Source organism: Chelonoidis abingdonii, chromosome 6 (assembly GCF_003597395.2).
Source record: "Chelonoidis abingdonii isolate Lonesome George chromosome 6, CheloAbing_2.0, whole genome shotgun sequence".
In the NCBI taxonomy this organism is placed as follows: Eukaryota; Metazoa; Chordata; order Testudines; family Testudinidae; genus Chelonoidis; species Chelonoidis abingdonii.
Genome location: NC_133774.1, coordinates 24,818,733 through 24,844,203, shown reverse-complemented (window position 1 = coordinate 24,844,203; position 25,471 = coordinate 24,818,733). Strand labels below are relative to the sequence as shown.

Sequence of the window (25,471 nt, the reverse complement as noted above, 5' to 3'; positions counted from 1 at the left end):
ATTTGATCAGGTGCTGGGAACCATGCCAAGCATACAACCCCCAGTGGTGCATGACAATCTCTTGAGCAGGAATGGCATGCTTATAACGCTAGAAGCACAGGCAGCACCAGAGAGAGCCTGCAGCCACCAGACCAAAACCCTAAAGTAATCCTGTTGCTGAGGCCACTCCCAGATCAGACTATGCTACATCACATCCTGGGTCCATGTTTGGAGGACCTGTTTGGAGGACCTGTTTGGGGACAGCTGTGGGGAACAGCCCACGGTTGAAGTAGCAGCACAACAAGCTCTGGAGCTAGAGGTTGGTATGTTTCGGCTGCCATTTTATGATATTAATATTAAGAGTTGGAGGGACTTCAAGATTACTCCCTATAAAATTATTTATTCCAAGCAGGGCATTGTAGTGTGCTCCCACTGGGAGCATAAGTCGCGCCATTTCTCTAGCGCCTCACCTCCTCAGCACCATGTGGGATTCAAAACGGAAAAGGAATAAAAAGTTAAATAAGCAATTAGCATTAACGTTTTACTAGGTACTTGCTTACTGTTAGAAAGATGGCTGGGGTATGAAACTTATGGAGCTTACATTCCTTTTCCTGCAGGTACAGAACAGTTTATAACTCAGCCACATCAGACCATCTGCCTCAGTAGAAGTGTCCCTGGCCACCTGTATTGTTAGCCCAAATGGTAGTGAAGGATGTATTAGTACGCTCCAAATGGTAGTGGTGGATGTACACCTCTACCCCGATATAACGTTGTCCTCAGGAGCCAAAAAATCTTACCGCGTTATAGGTGAAACCATGTTATATTGAACTTGCTTTCATCAGCCAGAGTGCTCAGCCCCACCCCTCAGGAGCACTGCTTTACCACGTTCTATCCAAATTCATGTTATATCGGGTCGCGTTATATCAGGGTAGAGGTGTACTTGGTCCAAGTGCAGGAATGCAGGATGCTTGTAAGGAAGCTATAATGTGTCTTCATCCTGAATCAGTGTCTTATCAATTTTTTTTTCCTTAATTTTCACCGATTTCTGGCTGATGATGCATGTGAACTTCTCTAGGGGTAGGAATTTCAGACAGCTTGTTAAATTCAGGAGGCCCCTTCTGCAGCTCAGGAGCCCCCTCCACTCATAGATGTGCTGATCATTCACCAGATGCTAAAAAATGACCTTCACATCACACCTCACCCGCCTTGTCTCATGATTTGCTATTGACAAATCCATGTTGACTGTTACTTTTACCTTATTATCTGCTAGGTGCTTACAAATTAGTTTTTTGATTATTTGCTCCTTATCTTTTTGGGTACTAAAGTTAAGCTGTCTGATCTATAGTTCCCTGGGTCATCCTTATTCTCCTTATTATAGATTAGTACTACATTTGTCCTTTTCCACTCCTCTGGGATCTCTTTCATCCTCCATGAGTTCTCTGAGATCTCTTCAGCCAGTTCCTGTAGCATTCTAGGATGTATTTCATCAGGCCCTGACAATTTGAAGACCTCTAACTTGTCTAAATAATTATTAACTTATACTTACCCTATTCTAGCCTCAGATCCTACCCAATTTATACTCATGTTCACTATGTTAGCCCTCTGATCACTGCTAATCTTTCTGATGAAAACTGAAACAAAAAAGACATTTAACACGTCAATCATTGTTGCCTTTTCTATTATTGTCTTTCCCTCCTTATTGAGTAATGGGCCTACTCTGTCCCTGGTCTTTCTCTTACTTCTAACGTATTTGTAAAATGTTTTCTTGTTACTCTTTATGTCCCCTAGCTAGTTTAATCTCATGCTGTGTCTTAGCTTTTCAAATTTTGTCCCTGCACGCTTGTGTTGTTTTTTGTTTTTTATTTATTAAGCCTTCATAATTTGACTTAATTTTCACTATTTGTATGACTCTTGGTTAAGCCACGATGGTCTCTTACCATACTTCCTATCTTTCCTACACATTGGGATAGTTTGCTCTTGTGACCTCAATAGTATCTCCTTAAACTGCCAACTCTCCTCAACTCTTTTTTTTCCCTTTAACTTGCTTCCTATTGGGATTTTACCTGCCAATTCTTTGAGTTTTCTAAAGTCTGCCTTCTTGAAGTTCATTGTCTTTATTCTGCTGTTTTCCCTCCTACCGTTCCTTAGAATCATGAGTGCTATCGTCTCATATCACTTTCACCCACCTTCTGCCTTCCACCTTCAAATTCTCAACCAGTTTCTATTTGTCAGTCAAATCTAAAACAGCCTCTCCCCATGTCACCTTTCCCACCTTCTGTAATTAAAAACTTGTCTCCAATGCATTCCAAGAACTTGTTGGATAATCTGTGCCCTGCTGTGTTATTTTCCCAACAAATATCTGGGTAGTTGATATCCCCCATCTGCACCAAGTCCTGTGTTTTCGATGATTTTGTTAGTTGTTTTTAAAAAGCCTCATCCACCTCCTCTTCCTGGTTAGGTGGTCTGTAGTAAACACCTCTCATGAAATCACCTTTGTTTTTTACCCCTTGTAACCTTACCCAGAGACTTTCAACAGATCTGCCTCTCGCTTCTATCTCAGCCTTAGTGCAAGTGTATATATCTTTGATATCAAAGACATCACCTTCTCCCTTTTCCCCTGGCCTCTCCTTCCTGAACAAGCTATACTTTTCTATATCAATATTCCAGTTATATGAATTATCCCACCAAGTCTCTGTGATGCCAATTACTTCATCTTTGTAATTATTCACTAGTATTTTTAGTTCTTTCTGTTTATTTCCTATACTTTCATTAATATACAGACATCTAAGATGTGCATTAGAGTTCCCCTCTATATTCCCTCTTGTTCTCCTGTGTCCCTGCTATGATTGTCCATATTCCCCCCAGATTTCAACCCTCCACCCAGGTCTCCATGTTCTGGACTTACCTGTGGGATTTTGTCTCCTGATCCCATCAAACCTAGCTTAAAGCCACCTCACTAGGTTAGTCTGTATCCAAAGATACTCCTCCCCTTCTTTCATACATGGACCCCATGTCTGCTCAGCAGTCTTTCTTCTCAAAACAGCATCTTATTGTTGAAGAAGCTGAAGCCCTCCTGGTGGCACCATCCACACAGCCATTCATTCATTCATCTCCAGGATATGTGTCTCTGCCTGGGTCTCTACCCTTGATGGGAAGGATCTATGAGAACACAACCTGCATCCTCAGCTCCTTCACACTCACTGCCAGAGCCCTGTAGTCACTTCTGATCTGCTCAGGGTCATATCTTGCAGCATCACTAGTGCCCACTTGGATGAGCAGCTTGGGATAGTAATCAGAGAGCCGGATGATCCTCCACAATTCTCTGTAATGTCCCGGATATGGGCCCCTGGCAGACAGCCCACCTCCCGCTGTGCCAGGTCAGGTCAGCAGATGGATGCTTCCATCCCCCTTAGAAGGGAGTCATATCATTCACCACCACAACCCTTTGTTTCCTCTTGCAAATGGTAGATGATCAACTCCTCCTGTAGCTCTCCCACCTGTTTCCTGAGAGATTTATCTGTAGGCACCTCTCACACTGGATGGTCTCCCTAGCCTGTCTTTCTATGACTGGGAAATGCAGGCCATAGTCTCTGCAAATCCACACCAGGACCTGAGTACAGGCATCCATAGTTGGGTTCTCTGTCTGCACGCAGGTACAAGTAGAGGAGCCAGGAGCAGTGTTGGCACTGGCGATGCAAATTTTCTGAACAATGTTGATTTTACTCTTTTTCTCTCCTACAAACTCTTTCTCAAACTCCCCTGTTTGCTAGCTCACCTTGGTCACTTAGCATCAGGTTTATAAGACTTTTGCTCCTAGGTCAACACAGGGAAGGGTGATCAAGAATGATCAAGTATCAAAGGACTAGAACTTTGCTAGTGCACACTCAGCTAATAGCTAGTAGGCCTCTGATCCCCACTCCCACACGGTCCCCAAACACACAATCCCCAACAGACCACACTGTAAAATTTAAACAAGCCAAAAGAAAAACTAAATTAAACTGACTTATCCCAAGAATTACTGCTGCTCCTTCTTCCCTCTCTCCCTCTCAAACTGCCATTAGCTGACCCCTATTCACTAGCTGCCATTCTCATCTCCATTCAGGCATCTCCAAGATAACAATAACCTCCAGAGCTTGACCTGACTGCAAGGTTTGTAAAATCATAGTTAGGAATAGGACCCTTCATAGGAACTACCTGCTTGAGGGGAAATTATGGGGATTTATAAATTATTTTAATTGATTTGGGTATGTGCATCTTTCTATAATGTGTGTTGGCTTGAAGCATAACTTGCAAGAGCTTCTGAACAAGGCAGTGAATTTTGTGTGACTAAACCAGAATTGGAATGATAGAAATTATCATTCTTTGACCTTGAAGGGATGCAGCCCCTGGAGAAGGGTAGAAATCTCCCTCTTCCTCCTCCCCCCAATGATCAGACAGTCTGCTCTTTCGATTTCCTTGGCAGGGCCTTCCTCCTCTGTTGGACAGAAACATGGAACCAGGACCCTGGGGGAGCAGACTATCAACCATCAGGCAAGTTAGAAGAGAGTGAGGGATGAAATGATGCAGGACATTTTGGCCAAGACTGATGAACAGCTTGTTTATCAGACAGAGAAGAAAGAGAGGCTAGAAAGAGAGGGAGTCAGCCAAGCATGAGAGATTGGTAACGCAGTTTCTAGTGCATGATCGGAGGTGTAGGCCTGGTCAATGCCTAAAACAGGTTAACCTAGCTACTTCACTCAGTGCTGTGAAAAATTTCATGCCCTGTGCTACGTAGTTAGGTTGACCTAACCTCCAAATTCTTTCATCGACCTAGCTACCACCTCTCAGAAAGGTGGATTTACTACAGCGCCAGAAAATGCTTTCCGTTGCAGTAGTAAGTGTCTACATTACAGGGCTATAGCGGCATAGTTGCAACTGTGCTGCTGTAGCACTTGTAGTGTAGACATACCCTGAAGGAGGAGGACAGAGTACAGCAGAAGGAACTTTTAAAGAGGATTCTTGCTCTCATGGCCGCCAGGCTGAAGGCTTCTGCATCAGCTCCAGCTCCACACACTGAGTCCCCTCCATGCTACCATGTCCTGCAGCCTGTGCAGCCTTTGGACAGTTCTGGCATTGGCTGGCCCATTGCCCAAGCAATGAACGCCACATGGGACAATCAGTCGTACCCTGTACATTTCTCCACACTTGTTCAACCATGGCCTACATGTGTGAAATGCACAAGAAGGGACAAAGAGAACAGCCACACAGGGAAGACTCAGTTCCAAAAACAGTAAAACTGTTATCATGGCAATATATATATAGTTTGGCCATTTTAGCACTTTTGTTCATTGGATTTCTTAAATGCACTGTTTTTGTTTACTGTCTTCCGTGTCTTCATGATAGCTGGTCTGTCTGTAAGGTTTTTACATTATTGTTTGTAGGCCTGTTTAAAATAAAGTGATTGATTTTCAAATAAGATTTCATTGAGCAGGTTTTATTAAATTCATTTAAAAGAAACTTCACCATAGTAATGCATAAGTTGTATGTGGAGGCACATGTACAGTTTTTATAAAATGCATAACAAAATTCATTTTAAAGAAGCCCTCTTATGCAGTAGTCCCTACCTGTATGTGGAGGTACATGGACAGTTCCTAATTTCCTGAGCTGCACCAGCCCCAGAAATTGTGGTATGAGCGTGGGATAATTTAATCATGGGATAACTATATTACATAATTCCCCCTTATCTATGTCAGCCTGCAAATCAACTATGTGGATGCACAAAGCATCCCTGATTTCCCTTGCCCATGTGGATCCTGCCCCAGTAATGATAGGTGCACTTTCTGATTGTGTTTACCATTCCAGCAATTCATCAGTGTCTCGAGGCCACTCCTGGTGAAATGGCTCACTCTTTGTCTTACAGACATTGTGACATGTGGATGCCAATGACAACATTGGCATCAAAAGGGGTCTGAAGGCAGTGCCATCTGGATTTCATCTGCCAAACACATATTCCACCACCATCCCACAGCTACTGAGCATGTAGTTGAACCTTCATTTGCCAAGCCCTCTGAGATCAGGGTACAGTTTCATAAGCCATGGAAGAAGAGGATACACAGGGTTCCCTAGACTAGCAGTGAGTGCAGTGACTTCTTTTATAAAAATGTCATTTAGAGGGAATAATGCCCTAGCTTGTCCATGAAGGTAAAATCCCAATCTCTGGAAAACCCTGGCATCATGCAGTTTGCTGGTGTATACCCATGAGCCAACCTCAGTGGTCAACCAGGGCCTGCATAATGATGGAGTAGAACCCTTTGCGGTTTATGCACTCATGTGCTCCTGGCAGAGGACAAACTATGGGTATATGAGTCCCATGAAAAGCCCCAGCACAATTCTCTTAAATCTGGTAGTTATTTCAGGAACTGTATTTATACCCACCATCTTTGGGTAAACCGTAGTCTGATTGCCTCAGAAACCTCCACCACAACTCCCAGAGTTGACATTCCAACACCAAACTGGTTAACCATGGACTTGTAGCACAATGGGATAGCCAACTTCCAAATGGCTATAGCAACCTGCCTCCAGACTGGCATAGCCTCCTTCAGATGTGTGTCCTGATACTGGAGGCCTGGCAAGTGGCTCACAAAGCTCCAGGAATGTCTGCTTCTTCCTGCAAAAGTTCTGGACCCACTGCTGGTCATCCTAGGCCCACATGACAATGTGATCCCACCAGTCTGTGCTTGTGGCCCTGCTCCAGAAGCAACGGTCTACATTTGAGGAATCTGCCACTATGGCAACAGGCATGAGCAGCATCAGCCAGGTTACAGCTGCCATGTCTCTACCCCACTCTGAGAGGTGCCTATGACTGACAATATCCTGAACAAACCTTATGGAATTAAATTAGACCTTATTGGGTGCCTTGTATTAATAAAGAAATTGTGCATGTGTTATTGTAGAATTGAAATTGAGTATCTAACTGCCATAGGATATGTTGAAAATCCAAGCCTAAAATAAGAGACAGGCTGCAGAGGTTTGGTTTTAGTTTTGTAAAAAATCTCATTTGCTGGATTTAGTTTTGCAAAACCAAATCCAATGTGTGGTTTGAATACAGGTTATATTTTATTTATACCACCAAAGTTGTGTGTTTTGTTTTGTTTTGGGGGAGGAAAGGGTTGGCAAAAATTTTCAGCATTAGCCTATCTGATAAATCTACTAAACCCTTGTGTTTATCCATGGCTGCTCTTTTCACGCTGCCATGGAGATATTGTGACACAGCACTCCAAATTGTGATTTAAGAATAAAATTCTGATATCAGACCTGCAAGTTGGTCCTCAGCTCTGATATTCTGCTTATCCTAAAGGGAGAAAGCAGCTCTGTTTACAGAAAGCAGACCATCAGATAGAGGAAGTTTCATGAAAACCCAAGAACAAAATTTCATCCAAGTATTTTTGAACCCTTATATTCCCAGCCATGTATCAAGCCTTTGATTCATTTCAAGATGACCCAACCACAACAATCATCACTTTTAAAAACAGGTTTGGAAAGAAAGTTTTAAAAATATCCGCAGTCCATATTTCTGTACTATGCTTGTTTATTGCCATTTTTGTAGCTAAATGTTTAGTATGTGCTGTATGGATTTTCAATATCCTCGAGCAGCCTCATGAAAGGGAGAGGTTGCGTCTCAGAAATTTGTCCCAGTGACCAAAACTCTTACATTAAAATTTCAGATTAAGCCTGCAGAAACGTGACTTGCTTTCTGACATTATGACATGAATCATTGTCCCTACTCTAAATCTGAATAATATTATGTTGCTTTCATTATGAATGTTAGGAGTGAATTTATGAATAAAATTCTGCCTCATACTTCAGATTAATAACAGCCCCTTCCCTGTCCGGGATTATAAAAGATTAAATAAATATGTTATTGCAGTAGTTATCTTCATCTTTGAGTCATCAGACTTGATGTCTGTGCTAAACTATACTTGATAATGTCATAAATTATTTCAGATAAATGTTTCTTGCTACCTATTCAATGATCGTGCGATTCTCAAATAAATGTATTCTCTGCTTCCTTTGTAGCTTGTTTATATTTTTGTTGACCACCCAAAATTGCTTTCTCTCTACTCTTTTCTTGTGTGCTGTTTTATTTTAGTGTACGAAAACATGTGGTGGTGGTCTGCAAGAAAGATATGTCTACTGTCCAGAAGAGGACTATTGTGACTGGACGAAAAAGCCTAACTCCACGGCACGCTGCAATGGGCAGCCTTGTACTCGGTGGATAAATGGGACGTGGAGTTCGGTAGGATTCAATCCTTGTTCTTTTGGCTTTTGAGAAATGCATAGTAAAATATACTATGTGGCATCCACCACAACTAAAAAGATCAGCCACTTCAGTCACAGAACCTGATCTGGCTAATTAACTCCAAATCTCCAATGTCATCTGGTTAAAATGAATTAAGAAGAATCTACTGATAAATTAAAGCCTAAAGCTCCTACCCTTGTTCATGTTAAAAATCAGTGGTACTGCTCAAGGAGTAAGGAAATGGTCAATGAGAACAAGGGTAGCAGAATCAGACCCTTTAATAATTATGCACAGTGTTTGTGACATACAGTATACATGGCAAGCCAGTTCTTAGTGCACAGTTAGTGATAAGACTAGAGCAAGGGTCTTTGCAAAAGGTACTGTCCAGTATCTCACCTGAAAGGCCAGCTCAGCTGCATCCACCATGCAGATATATTTATATTTTTACTTGCTGTGTTGTGGAGCAAATTTTCCACAGTTGTGATACTGTCATTGTATCTGTTTGCAGACTGATCATTTGCCACCTATTCTCATCCACATGATATTTGCTTTAAAAGCCCCATAGGCAAAAACTGCAGGTTAACTGTATAGGGAAGCTCTATGGATGACAGAAGCATCAAATGTAGGCATGGAGGTAGTCTCAAGAGAAGAGGAAAGCAATAAAGGGAAAAAGAGCTCTGCTTCTTTGTGTAAAGCACATTCTCTGTTACAGACCTGGTTGAGTCCCCTTGGTGGACAGTCACGAGTCTGTTGTAATTGGACCCAGTCCAGATTACTGGAGGATAGCTAATATAGCAGTTGTTTTTTTTAAAAGGCTCCTGGCAATTACAGGCCAGTAAACCTAACTTTGGTACCAGGCAAATTCGTTGAAACTATAATAAAGAATCAAATATTAGATATGTACAGTGCTACCCCGATATAACATGAATTCGGCTATACTGTGTTAAGCAGTGCTCCAGGGGGGCGGGGCTGCGCACTCTGGTGGATCAAAGCAAGTTTGATATAACTCGGTTTCACCTATAACGTGGTAAGATTTTTTTGGCTCCGTAGGACATTGTTGCTTTATATTGGGTAGAGGTGTATCTATCTACATTTTGTGTGCAGTCCTGGAGAAGGGGCATATGCACAACAATCCTTTCCCTCCTATTTTCTTATATCCTAATACTACTTTACAAATATTTTTCATAGTAGAAGGTATGTTGCATAAACATCCCACCAACCATTTTACATTTATTTTTAAAAAACAGAATCTTAAATATAAATTGCAATAGTATATGGCAAGCCATGAGAGGCAGTCTGCAATACAGTTCTCCAACTGATGATTCATTGACGCTAAGAGAAAAAAAGCAAATGATACATTAATTTTTCAGCAGAAGGCCATAAAATGGAACCTGAATATTCTATGAGTCTTATTTATTGCGTAGGTTTTTCCATTAACATTGTTCCAGGCATCTAATTCATGTAACAGAAAGTAATTGGTTTATTAAAGTCAACTCATGGTATATTCTGGTTTTGTTCCACTTCAAGTTTTTTGCTACATGACCATGAAATAAATCTTCCAAAGCTGAAATGCAGCATTCTTAGTATGGGAGAAGCAGTCAACCAAATAGATGTTTTGTTTTCAAAATATATAGTAATTCAGATTTTTATGGCAGGACTTACAAAGTAATACTGCTGTGGCTTTGATTTTTTTTAACTGTTCATTACAAGCTCAGTCAAGTAGAAATTGCCTTAAATTTTTCAATCTAGTTTTACATAATACTGGTTCAAAACAAATTTTACTATGTAAATGGGAATTTGACAAAAAAAATCATGTGTAGCAAAATAAAAAGGCTACATCTAAAAAATCCCCTAAAATAACATACAATGAGACACTAGAATAAAGAGTAGCTGTAGGATAGCACTTCTGGAGTGAAATCTAACATTAAAGAAGGGGGGACCCCTTAAGAACTTCGACCATTTAGAAAAATTCTCGCAATTCAAGTGATGTTTCCAAACTTTAATATAGGGACTTCTTCTGGAGCTCCTTCAAGATGGTAAAATTTTAAATGATTATCAGAATATTAGTTAATTTTGTATAAAACAGAAGCCTTCATAGATTAATAAAAAATTAGAGACGGAGAATGTCAAGTAGGTTGTCTTTTCAGTGAGGGGGTATTCTCTGCAGCATATAGACTTTGTTCACATATTGCATGATTTCACTGTCAAGAAATTCATCCCTTGCTGCAGAATTGGGATCCAGAATCTCAGCTTTCATTTTTTATATTTCTAGCCCCCATGACTGAATATAACTGAGGCCTAGTCTACAGTTATAGCATCCTAACCTCCAGTGTAGACAGCACCAAGTCAGTGGGAGAATTAGCTACCACCTCTTGCAGAAGTAGATTACCTGTGCCAGGAGCAGAACCTCTCCCACTGCACCACTCCAGTGTTTAAAGTGTAGACAAATCCAGTGTTTAAAGTGTCATCTTCCTGAGTTTGCATATTACTTGAAACAATAGCTGAGAAGTATGAACTGCCCTACTCATCTAAATGGCTTTAATGCTGCAATGTAAAGATGACATCTGAGTTATACTGAAAATGTGGGGAACAGGACAAAATAAACTGAATTTAATATCAAAATAACATTGGGCTACAATACTGACTGTATTATTCAATTTCATTTTATTTAATCCAATAAAAACCTCAATTTTAAAAATTTTGGTAGTTGCCACTGAATATCTATGGCTTCGTTTATATACTTCATGCTGATTACAACAAAATCCTTTATGGACAGAGAGAGAGACTAGAAAGAGAATACTTTGCAGAACTGAATAGAGGTACACATCCCTCTTTTAATAATTGTAGAGCCTTGGCAGACATTCTTTAGCTCTGTAAATTTTAGGGAAAAGACATAGGGTGGTAATTTTCAAGATTTATGATTTATCTTGCTAGCTACTGTATATTCAAAAAGAAGGGAGGGAAAACACCTCTAAAATTGACCAGAATGCATACAAAACCCCTTGATGGATGAATGTTTGTAGATTATTTTATACCCCAGTTACTTGGAGAATTGTATCTTGGAGACATTTTTCTATATTGGCATCTGGACAAGGAGAAACAGTTGGGCTGCAGTTGTCCTGGAACAAAGAAAGATACTAGCAGCCTAAATATCTTCAAAGAAGTCTCTCATTCAGCTCTTCCAAAATCTTAGGGCTAGTCCTTTCCATAGTGGTGTGGTCGCAGTAGATTTAGTTATATTTAGTACAGCTGGTTGGAGAATGGTTATTTTTCCCCTCTGAAAATGTTGACATTTCATTAAAAAATTGAAACTGAAAACTTTTAGCTAAAACCCAAAGATATTGATTCAGAAATGCCATCGCCATGCCTCATGGGAGTAGTAGTTCAGACTCTCATGGATTCTCCTTTAGGACCCAGGTTCCCCAGCAAGACTACATCTCCCATGATGCACCACCGTCCCCCTTGTTGCTGAGCCCCTGTGGAAGTTCTTGTTCATAGTGCAATGTGGGAGATGTGGTGCAGGTCTACACTTATAACGCTGTAGCGCTTAAGTGAAGATACTCCTATGCTGACAGAAGAGCTTCTCCTGTCAGCGAAGTTAATCCACCTCTCTGACAGGCGGTAGCTATGTTGATGAGAGAAGCTTTCCTGTTGACATAGCGCTGTCTAGGTGAGATGGGGGTTAGGTTGCTATAACTACATCGCTCAGGGTTGTGGATTTTTAACACCTCGGAGCAAAGTGGTTATACTGATATAGGTCTGTAGTGTAGACCTGGCTATAGTCTGGCTGGAAACTTGACCTATGGAGAAGAATGGGGGCATGAGGCATCTGCACTACAACTCTCGTGAGGCACTGTGGTGGTCTTTCTGAATCAAAATCTCTTCAGTTTTAGGGTGGTCCATTTTCAACCAAAAGTCAACATTTTCCACAGAAAGCAGATCGTTTTCACCGAAAAAATTTCATTTTGTCAAAACCCCAATTTTCCATCAAAAACAGTTTTTAGAGAGAAAATTTTCAACCAACACCAGTTTTTAGGGAAGAACCACTTAGAAAATTATTTCACTGGCCCACTCCAGAATGCTACAGCAGTCAGTCTCTCCTGAACAGAATGCCTAACACGCTCAAGGATTTACATGCTTTGTCTGATGATGCATCTAGTGCTAGGTAGTTTCTCCATAAGCTCACTAGCTGCATTAGGCTACAGCTATAGTAGGAGCTAGGGACATGGTTCCCCTGCTTGTGTACATGTACCCACACTCATCGAGCTAGTGTCAGTATAAATAGCAGTGTAGCCACAGTAGCAGGGGTAGCAGCAGCGGAGGTATGATTGAGCTGTGCCAAGTACATACCCACCAGGGGTTTGTACTCAGCATGGCTCTGCTCTGCCTTAACTGTGGCTATGCTATTTATGCTCATACTATCTCGATGAGAGCTAGTGTGGGTATATATGTACATGAGCAGAGGAATCACAACTCTAGCTCTTAGTGTAGGTGCAGCCTTAGATGTCTCTTATTTGGAGCTGAAGTTTGCCTCATATGTTTGGTTTAGCTTCTATCTTGTATTCGTGTTCTGCAGATTGTTACAACCTTTTAGAGATTGTGTTCTGGTTTTTACCGGCTGTAAGATCAAGTACAGTCTATTATTCTGGACGGTCTAAACATTTTCTTTGTAAATTTACACCGTGCTGTACAGTGCCATAAAGGGATCATTAATAATAAATAGAGAACAAGGTAACAGCGAGGTATCAGATGCTTATTTTGATTTGAAACCTGTACCATTTTACCACAGGTAAACAGAGTGAGACTAAACAACAAGGTGACTGCAATAGCAGGCCCAATGGTGCCATGGATTTGTCAGACAACAGTATAACGTTACCATCTAGTTATACAGGAAGATGGCATTTGGGGCATGCAGTTCATAAATCTATTAGTGGGAAATCTCATGGGAAAAAAACAGGTGGAAAAGATCTGAATATATATGTAGACTATATAAATAAACCTTTCCTTTGTCTTGTTTTCCTTTCATCTGAAGTTCATATCATTATTGCTCTTATAATAATATGAATAGAAACTATTGGCAAATCTTTGGGAATCCTGGAAAGGTACGTAGTACTTTAGACTTTGGTCATGCATCCCTGGCCTAGCAACTTAAACGTTAGAGCTGCCTTTGCGCTATTGACGAACATGCTAAAAGCATACTACACAATCCCCATTTATTTTGGATAAATTAATTGTATCTCTTTCAGTGCACTGCTTCCTGTGGAGGGGGCAATCAGGAAAGAACAGTAAAGTGCATCAATACAGAAGATAATGAAGCCAAAGATCAAACTATGTGTGAGCACGAGCTCAAGCCTCCAGAATCTCAGAAATGCAATATGCAAGAGTGCAGGAAAAGTGCAGGTAAGTTAATACACTTGGGTGAGATTTTTCAAAAGAGCTCAACACCCAACATGCATCCAGTGTGCTGAGCTCTTCTGAAAATCTGTCCCCATTTGCAAGTGCTAAGCTATTTTGAAAACTATGCCTTAATGGTGAGGGAGGCAAAGCTGATGTACTTCCTCTTGGAAAGATCCATCAGTTCTGGACAGACCTTCATAGAAGTGCCAGGTGCTTGTTCAGTCTCACGTGACTAGTGCCCTGAGCTCCTTGGCTGCTTTAAATAAGTCCCTCCTGCCAGCCACTCCAGAGACAAATCCATACAGGAGCTGCAAGGAGTCCTGCTCCAGGGATCGCACTGATTCCCCTCTGCAGTACAAGGACGGAAAGTGTCTCCTAAGACTCTCTCCTCCCACAGTCTTAAAGTGGAGTCCTGTGCTGACACTACAGTACCAAAGTCCAAGGAAGTCTTCATTTTCAGCACTGAGCATGCCGTATTAAGCACCTCAACATCATCCATGCTGACACTGGGAACTGCAGCCCCTTATGCGCCTGCACCAAAATACCTGGCACCGACCACCTCCTTGGCACTATTGGAGTTCTTAGTTCTGGTAGCACACACACTCCCTTTGCCAACACCGCTACCATACACAGCACCAACAGAATTTTCTGTCAGAGACCGGTACTGGACTCATCTCCCGTACAGAAACTAAGGGAGATCACGAAGTACCCACCTCAGTACTGATAATGAGACAATCACTCTTCAGGTAGGTCTCTGCTCATCTTGCAGAGAGAGAGCAAGAGGGAAGGAGAAGAGAATGGAGGTGAGTTAGATGTGTGAGACAGCACAGCATCCACTCAGCTAGGATTATAGGGTAAAACCTGCCCAAATATTTCATCATATCTTTCATAACAGTAACAGAGAGGGCTATGACGATATTAACCAGTTCAGATACCGAGTCCTCCCCTGTTTCTTCTCCACCCGCTGTGCTCTTACTGGCCCAGATCAAGGAAGAGATTCTATGATTCAGGGCCAGTCCTCTCCAAAGCCAGGGGTTACTCCTCTCTGGGCTGGCTGTTTGGTGCCTCTTCTGCACAAACTCTGTGCTCAGGGCATTGCCCAGAACATAGTCCAGTTCACCATAAAACAGACAGATGGTTCCACATTTGGAATTCTTATCCTTGGTCTTTTGGTACGTCACCTTGAGCTCCTTTATCTTCTCCCTGCATTGCTGCCCAGTTTGCCTGATCCCATCATTGGCCAGCAGCTGCTTAGATTATACCATGGTACAGGTTGAGGTTCCTCTTTGAGGAGCTATCATGGGGTTTGCTTTCATCGGCCCAAAGCTGCATCAAGATTCTGGATATGATCCTCCAGTTAGGTGGCTGCACGCTGATACATGGGCCTCTTACTGGACATCATTCTGCTGTATCAAACACCGGATATGGGTAGGCTGAAGAAGCCGCAAGTAATGTGGGACTGAGAATGCTGAGCAGAGCACAGGTAGATGGCAAGATAATACACAGGAATGGGTCAGTGTGTTCTTTACAGAAAGTGAGGGGGCAGAATGGGGTCTGAACTGCTGCACTCAAGTATCTGCTCCCTCCTGCCTTACTCAAAAGCTACCACCAGCTCCTCCTAGTCCACAAGGCCTCTTAGCAAAGTAAGTTCCTACAGCTTCTGGAGGAATTCCCTCCCTTCGCTAGCCAGCAGTTCCTGGTAGGGCAGTGGGACAGAGAGGCAGTGCATATCTGTAAATGCGGTACCTTTGAGAGTGGTGTGACACTCTGTGGTTTGGGCCTTATTCATCAAAGGTCCTTGGTGCATGTGCTGCCTTGGAGCTCAGATACTCTGCTTCTCTCCTATTCTGTCCATGCATTCACACAGATCTAGATACAAAGATAGGTTACTCTCATCTAGACACCCAGACCATAACTAACTTTCATCATGTTTTTCACTATAGACCTGCTGTGCCACAAGGACAAGCTGTCCATTAATTTCTGCCAGAGACTGAAGCGGATTGGCAAATGTTTGGTGCCATCAATACAGACTCAGTGCTGCTTCACATGTAACAGGCCCCGAATTCCTAACAAAACAAGATCTGGAAATCAACAGCGCTTCAAAGAACAAAATTATGCCAAACCCAGAAGAAAATTGCCTCCAATCAAAAAAAGCAACAGTCAGCCTCCTGCCGGGCACTAGGTGTTTTTCAACCTGATTAATTTAATCAGGGGTTCCATTTACAGGGTTTTTTCTCTTTTATATTGAGCCATTCTATATAGTTGGAAACCTAAATAACTGATTAATATTGGGAAAATACATCCTGTAGGACAACCAGTCCCAATATGCTTCTCCAGCCTTCTCTTTAAGACAGCCACTAATTTGTCATTGTGATTTGCAATGTACACCTGGACCTAGTACTTCTTATGCAGGCATGGATACAGGTTAAGGACATGCATACCGGATTCATTTGGTCTTTAAATGAATTTTGTGCTGTTTGTTTTTCTCCATTTACAGTGGATGAACAAACTGGGGTTCCCCCAAAAAGTATTAAAATAACAACTGACTCTTGTACATAGCACCATTTAGTCCCAGATTCCAAAGGGCAAAGTTATTCCATCCTGTCTGTTGTAATTACTGGGGCTTCTCTGCACACGACCTCCTAGGATGCAGTACCGTGCCGGGTATACTGCAACTTGGAGGCAAGCACTGTAGGCGCTTCAGCAACTAGGTCTTATTGGTGCTAGCCATAGTGGGCCAAGGAAAAGGGCTGGCAGGAAAGGGAAAGGTTGCAAATACCCTAGGTACAGAAGTGTAACCAGTTATAGTTCAAAGTGAGCAATTATGGTTCTTGTCTGAGTCCCTGGGGCAGCCCAGTGACAGTCAGGGCTCTTCAGGTCTAGTGCTGTCTCCAGTCCAATCTCTATTTTAGTAATAGGCACTTAGAGATTTCCAGGCTAGGATGAATTAGTGTTCCACATTGAGGCCCGTTTGCTCTGGCTCCCTTCCCAGCCACTGTTGTTCCCCTATAAGTCCCATACAGACCTGCATTCAGCTGTATCATCTGGCATTCGCAGCCTGTTCTGCATATGGTTCCTGGGGATTTTGCTCTGAAATCAGGTTCTCTGCAGCAGCTTGCTTGCCATGCAGCCACCATTTCCAAACAGAGTCCTACCACTTCCTGGTTCAGGAACTTTTCTCTTACCTGGCCAGGAGGGAATGGGGAGAGAGCTAATGGGAGTTGTAGTCTCCTCCTTAGCAGATCCATCAGACTATAACACAGAGCTCTACTGCATGTTTTGAGCCAGCTTCTTCTGTATATTAGTCACTTGGCACTGCCAGAGTGACTCTAAAGCTGACGCCCCAAAGGGACAGCTGAGGATCCCCACCATGGGCCCTTAGGTTTTGTACAAACTTGGTTTTTTTAAAAAAAAAAATCTGTTTGAGTGTCTCTTAAACTACTAGTTATTGCTGTCCCTTTAAAAGGCTATTAACCTAAAATAACTAGTGGAGTTTGTCATAGCTATGAACTTGCATCCAACACCTCAGTTTAGTCAGCATGTTTTATTAAACACTTGACTGACTCTCTAAAGGAGACCTCCTAAATACACAGTTCTGAGCATGGTTCTGTTGGTGCAAATATCTTGGAATGACCTAAAGAAGAAATGTTTAGGATTAAATTATGCCATATATTTTACGCTGTCATGATGCAGTATTCAACCTTTTTTAAAACCAAGCTTTCAGCACCCACTGGACCCAGTTAAACAGTTTATTTTACAGTGATAGTCTAAGGCAAACAATCAAATATCTGCTAAGGAAGCCTAGTCAATAGTGGAGCGTTTCCCATGTAAGGTATCAGATAATAGGCTTGATCCTACTGCCACTGAGGACAATGGCATAATTACCCTCAATGGGATCTGGATTGGCCATTAAAACAGGCAAGGATTTAAGTGGAGCTTTCTAAAGGGGCTGAAAGGAGCTTGGTGCTCAAGTTCCACTGAAATTCAGTGGAAGTTGGATGCAGAGGCCACTCAAGACAAACTGCCACATTAGGCAAAACTTCAGTGTTCTGCCCCCCTCCTCATCGGCCTAGAGTGGCAGATTTGGCTCAACTGCCCCTCCATCATGACAGAGGGGCGGCTGGGCCAAATTTCAGTAGCATTGCAACCTGGCACGTGAGGTCGCAACATCACTCAAATTTGGCCCAAACTTGGCCCAGCTGCCCATGATGGAGGGGCACTGGGGCAAGTATGCTGCCTTAGGCAGTGCCTAGTTCACCTATAACTAGAGCGGCCTTTGGTTGGGTGCTTCACTCAACGCACCACTTTGTACCAGCTTTGTCCTTGATGTCTCCCTATACTTTCCTAGCCCTTCTTTAGAATACTATATTCCAAGTGTGGGTGAGCCATGAAAGCCTGCCCTGCCTCGACGTAGTGCAGGGGTTCTCAAACTTCATTGCACCGCAACCCCCTTCTGACCACAAAAATTACTATACATCCCACTGCCCCAAGTGGGGTGGGAGGGTCAAAGGGCTTTTGGGGGACGGGGACCTGTAACCTGAGCCCCGCCATACGGTGGGATTCCTGCTTCAGCTTCAGCCCCGGGCCGCAGCAATCTAACGCCAGCCCTGGCGACCCCATTAAAATGAGGTTGCACAAATCTGGGGTCCTAACCCGTAGTTCGAGAACTGCTGACTGAGTACAAAGTATTCATGCCCCTTTGCTTTGACAAGTTTTCTATTTCCTAATGCCAAAGCTGACTTCAGCTTTGCAAAATGTTGGGGGATGCTTGACATGGGGGAATAGAATTGTGGGAAGAGAACTGTGTTAACTAACTTCCCAACACTCATATATATCATGTATATTATATTAATACCATGCACATAATACCTATTAATGTGGAATATACTATGCCTAACATATATATTGGCTAACATTTGAAAATCCAAGCCATACCCTGCAGCTTCGTAATTGTTCTAAGGATGTACTACATACAGTCTTCTTGGTTTTATACTGTATGAAGAGGAGTACACAGTCATAAATGTGTTGCAGTGACTAAAGAAGTGACTGTAAAATGTCCTAGAAATACGTTTAGACCCGACTATACCATACTAACTAAGGCCACGATCCAACAACTGCAGCCATGCAGGTGAGCATAGCAGTCCATCCCTCGAGAATACACCCACACCCACATACCCAGGCATGGTAGTATTTGCAAGATCTGTGCCTCAAGTCTTCACTTGAAGTTCATGGGAGTTCTGCAGGTGAAGCATCGCAAGACTGGGCCTCTTAATGCGTGTGGGACAACAATTTAATGACAATTACAGCTACTTTTTAGTCTGTTTTTAAATCAGCTGTTAAAGATATGATGCTTATATAATATGGTGCTAATATTTGAATGGTGACTAAAATGATGTATCGTGTGTGTGTGCATGTGTGCATACATAATCTATATGCACATACACTCTCTAAAATTATGTAGACCGATGGTGTTGCTTGTCAGTACCAGTTCTATTGCCTTCTAAACATTATGAGATGCTTAAGAATATTTTCTTTTTATTTTTTGAACTCCTGAATGTTTAATAGTCTGGATAAGGAACAAAAACCAGACAGTTTTTATACAGTTTGGAGATAAAGTTATTAAATAAAACAAAAGGATGAGTGCGTTTCTTCTCTGAAGCAACAATATGACTGCAAAGGATTTGGTCATAGAGCTCCATTGCCACTCTCAAGCAGAGCTTGGATTGAGGGCCAAACACGGACCCACCTAACTCAATGGAGCTTGCAAGTGCTCTTGAGGTGCACAGCACCTCTCAGAACTGGGGCTTGAAAATTAAGGGCTTTACTTGACCATTACAGTCTCCTTGGATACATCCATACTGGAGTGGCAGCATAATTTCCAGCACAGGTAGGTGTGCACATGCTGGCTTTGATCAAGCTAGCACACTAACCATAGACATATAGCAGCAGAGGGGAGAGGCTCTAGCTGGCCTGAGTACAGTCCTACCATGGTATTTACTCAAACAGCTAAACCGGCCTGCCTCCCATCCCACCATGGCTACACTTCTATTTTTAGCCTGCTCGCTAGATCAAGGCTAGTGCGTGTACATCTACGTGAGCTGGAAATTACCTCCATTGTCAACATATCTCTAGACTCAGGGGGACATGAGCCTTCATGCCCATGCGGCACAGTGTAAATGAGCTAGGACTAGCAGGCACCCGACAGTGACCTGGGAGACTGACCAAGTGGGCATGGTATAAGTAGAAGGGAACCTTACCCAGCTGAGGTTATCTTTCTGTGCTCATTAAAGCCAGCATGGAGTAATTTCTCACTTCATTATTTGCTTCCAGGCATTGTGATTTATTTTAAATTGGGGAAGGTGAAGAAGCGATGGACTATTATTCAAATGATTTGACTCCTTTGGGACCAAAGGGGAGTCCTGCCACAGTTGGTGCTAAGCTTACACCTTTAGAGGAAAGATTGTGAGAGCAACATGAACTTTTATAATACAGTTATGCCAGTACTCTATTCTATCTAGGTGCTGATACCATTCTCCTCACCTACCTGCATCTGCCATATGCTGACTGCCTTTGTAATCGAGTCCCTTGATCAGTTTAACGAGTTTAAATTAATCTTCTAAGGAAAGATGGTTTTGTGGCTATAATTCTGATGGTTGCTAGTCTCGCAAGTGAACTACATAACCATTCACACTAGATTCATGTTACGCAAGCCCACCATATTATTCCGAGACACTTCAGTACCTTTCATCTTGCTCTGCATGAGCACTTTTACACAGCACCTGCACATGCTGTTCTAGCACATAAAGTGTTTTAAGAAACAACCTATGACAATTTATTGTTGTAGCTTCATAATAAATGGCATTACTTATGTGTGACATGTCTGATATTTGTTATGGTTCCAATAAAAGAGTAATCACAAACAGGAACAATTAGAAAAAATGTTTAAAAAATTTACACAGCCTGGGGTTCTCCTCTAATTGAGAATTTGCTATAGCAGAATCCTCTTACCTGATATATTCAGAATCCCTTGTGGCAATTGTCAAGGTTCCTTCCCCACTCTGAACTTTAGCGTACAAATGTGGGGACCTGCATGGACACTTCTAAGCTTAATTACTAGCTTAGATCTGGTAACTCTGCCACCATCCAGAAATCAGTGTCTGGAGCACTTCCTGTCCCCCCAAAACGCACTCCTTCCTGGGTGGTCTTGAGGGACTTCACCAATTCCCTGGTGAACACAGATCCAATCCCCTTGGGTCTTAAAACAAGGAAAAATCAACTGGGTTCTTAAAAAGAAAGCTTTTAATTAAAGAAGAAAGGTAAAAATCATCTCTGTAAAATCAGGATGGAAAACTTTACAAGTTAATCAGTTCCTATAGCCCAGAGGAACCCCCTCTAGCCTTAGGTTCAATGTTACAGCAACAGAGGTTAAATCCTCTCAGCAAAAAGGACATTTACAGTTAGAAAAAAATAAAACTAATCCGCCTTGCCTGGCTGTTACTTACAATTTTGAAACATGAGAGACTGATTTAGAAAGATTTGGAGAGCCCGGATTGACGTCTGGTCCCTCTTAGTCCCAAGAGCGAACAACACCCAAAACAAAGAGCACAAACAAAGACTTCCCTCCACTAAGATCTGAAAGTATCTTGTCCCTTCATTGGTCCTCTGGTCAGGTGTCAGCCAGGTTTACTGAGCTTCTTAACCCTTTACAGGTAAAAGAGGCATTAACCCTTAACTATGTGTTTATGACAGCAATATAACAGAGTAACTCATTACAAAGAAAAAGTAGGGAAAAAGCTCTGAAAAAAATCTTTAATTGAGATAAAACACTGTACTGAATACAAAATTAAAAGTGATATTCACTGTTTCTCATCTTTATTTTCTCCTTCCGTCTTGATTTAGCAATTTTCATATTAATGGACTATTGCTTGGAATTTCACTACAAGTTAAATGCTACTCAACTCCTTGGCATTGGCTGAATGCATCCTTGTTAAGTGTATTAATTTTAGATTTATACAAAGTACAATAAAAGCACACCCATTCAATACTCTGCGCAACCCTGACCTTTTTTTAAAAATAAAAGAGTCTACTATATTGCTAACGCTGTGCTGATTTAAGGAGCAGTAACTGGCATTTGCGTTCTCAAGCTAAATCAGTTCCCTGAGAGATGTCCCAGTAAAACAGCTGTTATAGTTAAACCTGTCTATTTATATGCCCCTTCCCACTGAGCACCTCACAAATGCTGGTGAATTTATCTTCACCGTACCCCTGTGAGGTAGGAAAGTATTTTATCCCCATTTCACAAATGAGGAACTGTGGGAGAGGAAGAACAAATGACCAGCCCATGGTCTGTAGCTGAGGTATGAATTGTACGTAGATCTCCTAAGTCCCATTTTAGTGCCTCCAACCAAATACCGTGCTCCCCTGTATAACGTTTGCCTGCCCAGAATAGCTGTTCCTCCATTTCTGCAGAGGCACGGCCCAAACTGGTCTCCCTTTGTTCACCTCTGGTTTTATTCCTTTTCTCTCTCTTGCTCATTTTGGCAGCATTTCAAACCTGACAAGATAGAGAGGTTTCAGTGTCATTTCCATAGTCTCTAGCTCCTAGGCAGGCTCTTCTCCTCTGAGGTGAAGAGCTCCTCAGTGGAGCAAAGTCATGGGCCATTTTTGCTTCCATTGAAATTGACTGCAAAACTCTCAGTGACCTCAGTGGAAGGAGGATTGGGCAAGTCATCAGCGAGAGGGACAAAGGCAAGGATTTCTGAGTGTGCTTGCACCTGGCAATGCAGGCTCAGGAGCCACATTTTATTCTTGGCGTGCAGAATTTGAAATGAATCACATTTATTTTTAATAATAGACCCTGCCTTAGGGGTTTTAAAGTCTCCTACCTTTCTTGGGCATTTACATGCTAAACTGCATTTCCTGTGCTGATTCTGTGTCACAAGACTAGAAACCCTGCTGGGAATGAGCAATGAAATAGCTGCTATTGCTGAGAATGGCACTGGCACCAATCACAGTTACAGAGATAATGAGGAAATAAGAGTCATTAACAAAGTCTGACTAATGTTGTTTATTTAGTAGCTAGCTAGCTAGCTACCGTAGTTGTGGTTGTATCACTGCAAGGCAACCTAATGGTGACCTAAACCCTCTTCGGCTATCCTTTCCTCCTGGATCTCTTCCTGCACTGGACTAGCCTGTGTCTCAGCAAGAAGCCTTTGGCCAAATCCAACTTAAAGCCCATTCTCCCAGAGCCATGACCCCTCCTGGGCTGAGATTCATAGATCCCAAGGCCAGAAGGGACGTTGTGATTGTCTAGTTTGACCTACTGTATAAGACAGGCCATAGGACTTCCCGGAATTAATACCTGGTTGAACTAGAGCAGATCTTTTAGAAAAAACATCCAGTCTTGATTTAAAATTGCCAGTGATGGAGAATCCACCACAGATGTTGGCAACTTGTTTCAATGGGTTAATACCCCCCCATTAAAAAAATTGCATCTTATTTCCAGTGTGAATTTGTCTAGCTTCAACTTCCAGCCACTGGTGCCTGTTACACCCGTGTCTACTAGACTGAAGAGCCCATTATCAAATTTTTGTTCCCAGTGTAGGTATGTAGAAACTGTAATCAAGGCAGCCCTTAATCTTCTTGTTGTTAAATTAAACAGATTGAGCTCATTATCAGGCATTATTTTCCAATCCGATAACCATTCCTGTGCCTCTCTCTGAACGCTTTCCAGTTTATCAACTCCTTTTTGAATTGTGGACAGCCAAACTAGACGCATTACTACAGCAGTCTCACCAATGCCAAAGTAACATAACCTCTCTACTCCTGCTCAAGATTCCCCTGTTTTACATCCCTGGAATGCATTAGTCCTTTTAGCCACAGCATTGCACTAGGAGTTCTTGTTCAGCAGATTATCCACCATGACCCCCCCTAATCTTTTTCAGCAACACTGCTTGCCAGATAGAGTCCTCCACCCTGTAAGTATGGCCTGCATTCTTTGTTTCTAGATCAGATGTGGGCAAACTTTTTGGGCTGAGGGCCACATCTGAGTGGGAAATTGCGTGCAGGTCCATGAATATACGGCTGGAGAAGGGGGTTGGGGTGTGGGAGGGGGTGTGGTGTGCAGGAAGGGTTTCAGGGCAAGGGGTTGGGGCAGATGAGGGGTGGGGGATGTACTAGGCGGCTCAGGGAAGGGGGTTGGGATGCAGGAGGGGGTGCAGAGTGTGGGAGGGGGCTCAGGGCAGTGAGTTGGGGTGTAGCAGGGGGCTCAAGCAGGGGGTTGGGGTGCGTGATGGAGGAGAGGTTCAGGCTCTGGCCTGGCGCCACATACTTGGAGCGGTTCCGGAGAAGCAGCAGCGTACACCGGGGCCAGGGCAGGCTCCCTGCCTTCCTTCCTGCCCTGTCCCTGTGCATTCCCAGAAGCAGCCGGCACCACATCCCTGCAGCCCCTGGGGAAGGAGCAGGCAGAGAGCTCCACACACTTCCCTCACCTGTGGATACCTGTCCTGGAGCTTCCATTGGCCACAGTTCCCCATTCCTGGCCAATGGGAGCCTGCAGGGGGGCAGTGCCTGCAGGCGAGGCAGCATACGGAGCCCTCTGCCCCACAGGGGCTGCAGGGATGTGGTGCTAGCCACTTCTGGGAGTGGTGGGTGGTCTGTGGCACCACAGGGGTGGCAATCGCTTGGGCCAGATCCAAAGCCTTGTTGGGCCGGATCCAGCCCATAGACTGTAGTTTGCCCACCCCATCCTAGATGAATACATTTACATTTGGCGGTACTAAAATATATGTGGTTTGCTTGTACTCAACTTACTAAGTGATCCATATCACTGTATCAGTGACCTGTCCTCTTCATTATTTACCACGCCCCCAACTTCTATGTGAGAGGCTTCTTGGAATGAGGTTGGTGGGGCCCCTACCAGGAGCTCCATCCCTCAGCAAGCATTACCACTTGGATCTGCTCACAGATGTTTTTCTTAGTGGTTCGGGGACTAGTCTGGGAATAAGGAGACCTGTGTTAAATTCCCTGCACTGTCTCAGACTTCCCATTGACCTTGGTCAGGTCAGATAAGTGCCTAAATACCTCTAAAAATCTGGCCCTAAGTGCCATTGATTTCACTTCAACATTTCATTTAGACAATGTCATTTAAAATCAAGAGACAAGATGGGTGAGGTAATATCTTTTATTGGACCAACTTCTGTAAGTGAGAGAGAGACACTTTCTAGCTTACATAGAGCTCTTCTTCTGTGTAAACTTGAAAGCTTGTCTCTCTCACCCACAGAAGTTGGTCTAGTAAAAGATATTAGCTCACCCACCTTGTCTCATTGATAGCTTGGGGCTGACACAGCTATTACAACACTGCATACATTTAAAATCTTTTCTACATGAAAAGGTTCAATATTTCTGAATTTTGTTCTTTTTTTTTTTTGGCTGAAATTATTCAAATTCCCTAATAGTTTCAGTGCCCCCAAAAATGCATTTTCCAGCACATTTACTGTTAGCCAAAAACAAATTCACCCAACTGTAGCCCAGCGGCCAGGGCATTCCTCTGGGTTTTCCATCACTGTAGGAACTCCACCTCCCTAAGCATTCTTCCATTGACTAGCTGTGTCTACACCAGGGATAAGGTTTGTGGCAAATTGCCAGTACTGTTCTGCTGGGTCTCACGCTTTCTCTTCTCTGGGGTAGGTTCAGGGCGCTATTGCTTGCCTCTGAACCAGTTCTTAATCACTCCCCTAGTGTCCTTGGAGGAGGGGAGTGGAGAGGGAGGGACCTGGGCCCGCCCTCTACTCCAGGTCCCAACCCAGGGGCCCTGGG

General features: G+C 42.9%; 1 protein-coding gene across 1 annotated transcript in view; it reads left to right on the top strand.

Annotated features, from left to right (window-relative positions):
- The window catches only part of ADAMTS12 (ADAM metallopeptidase with thrombospondin type 1 motif 12), a 324,205-nt gene extending 308,369 nt beyond the window's left edge, over positions 1–15,836 (top strand). Inside the window, exons 22-24 of the mRNA XM_032763220.1 lie at positions 8,108–8,254; positions 13,504–13,657; positions 15,598–15,836. Of these exons, the coding sequence (XP_032619111.1) occupies positions 8,108–8,254; positions 13,504–13,657; positions 15,598–15,836 (540 nt within the window). The remainder of the gene's footprint in view (positions 1–8,107; positions 8,255–13,503; positions 13,658–15,597) is intronic.
- Positions 15,837–25,471: the final 9,635 nt, after the last annotated feature.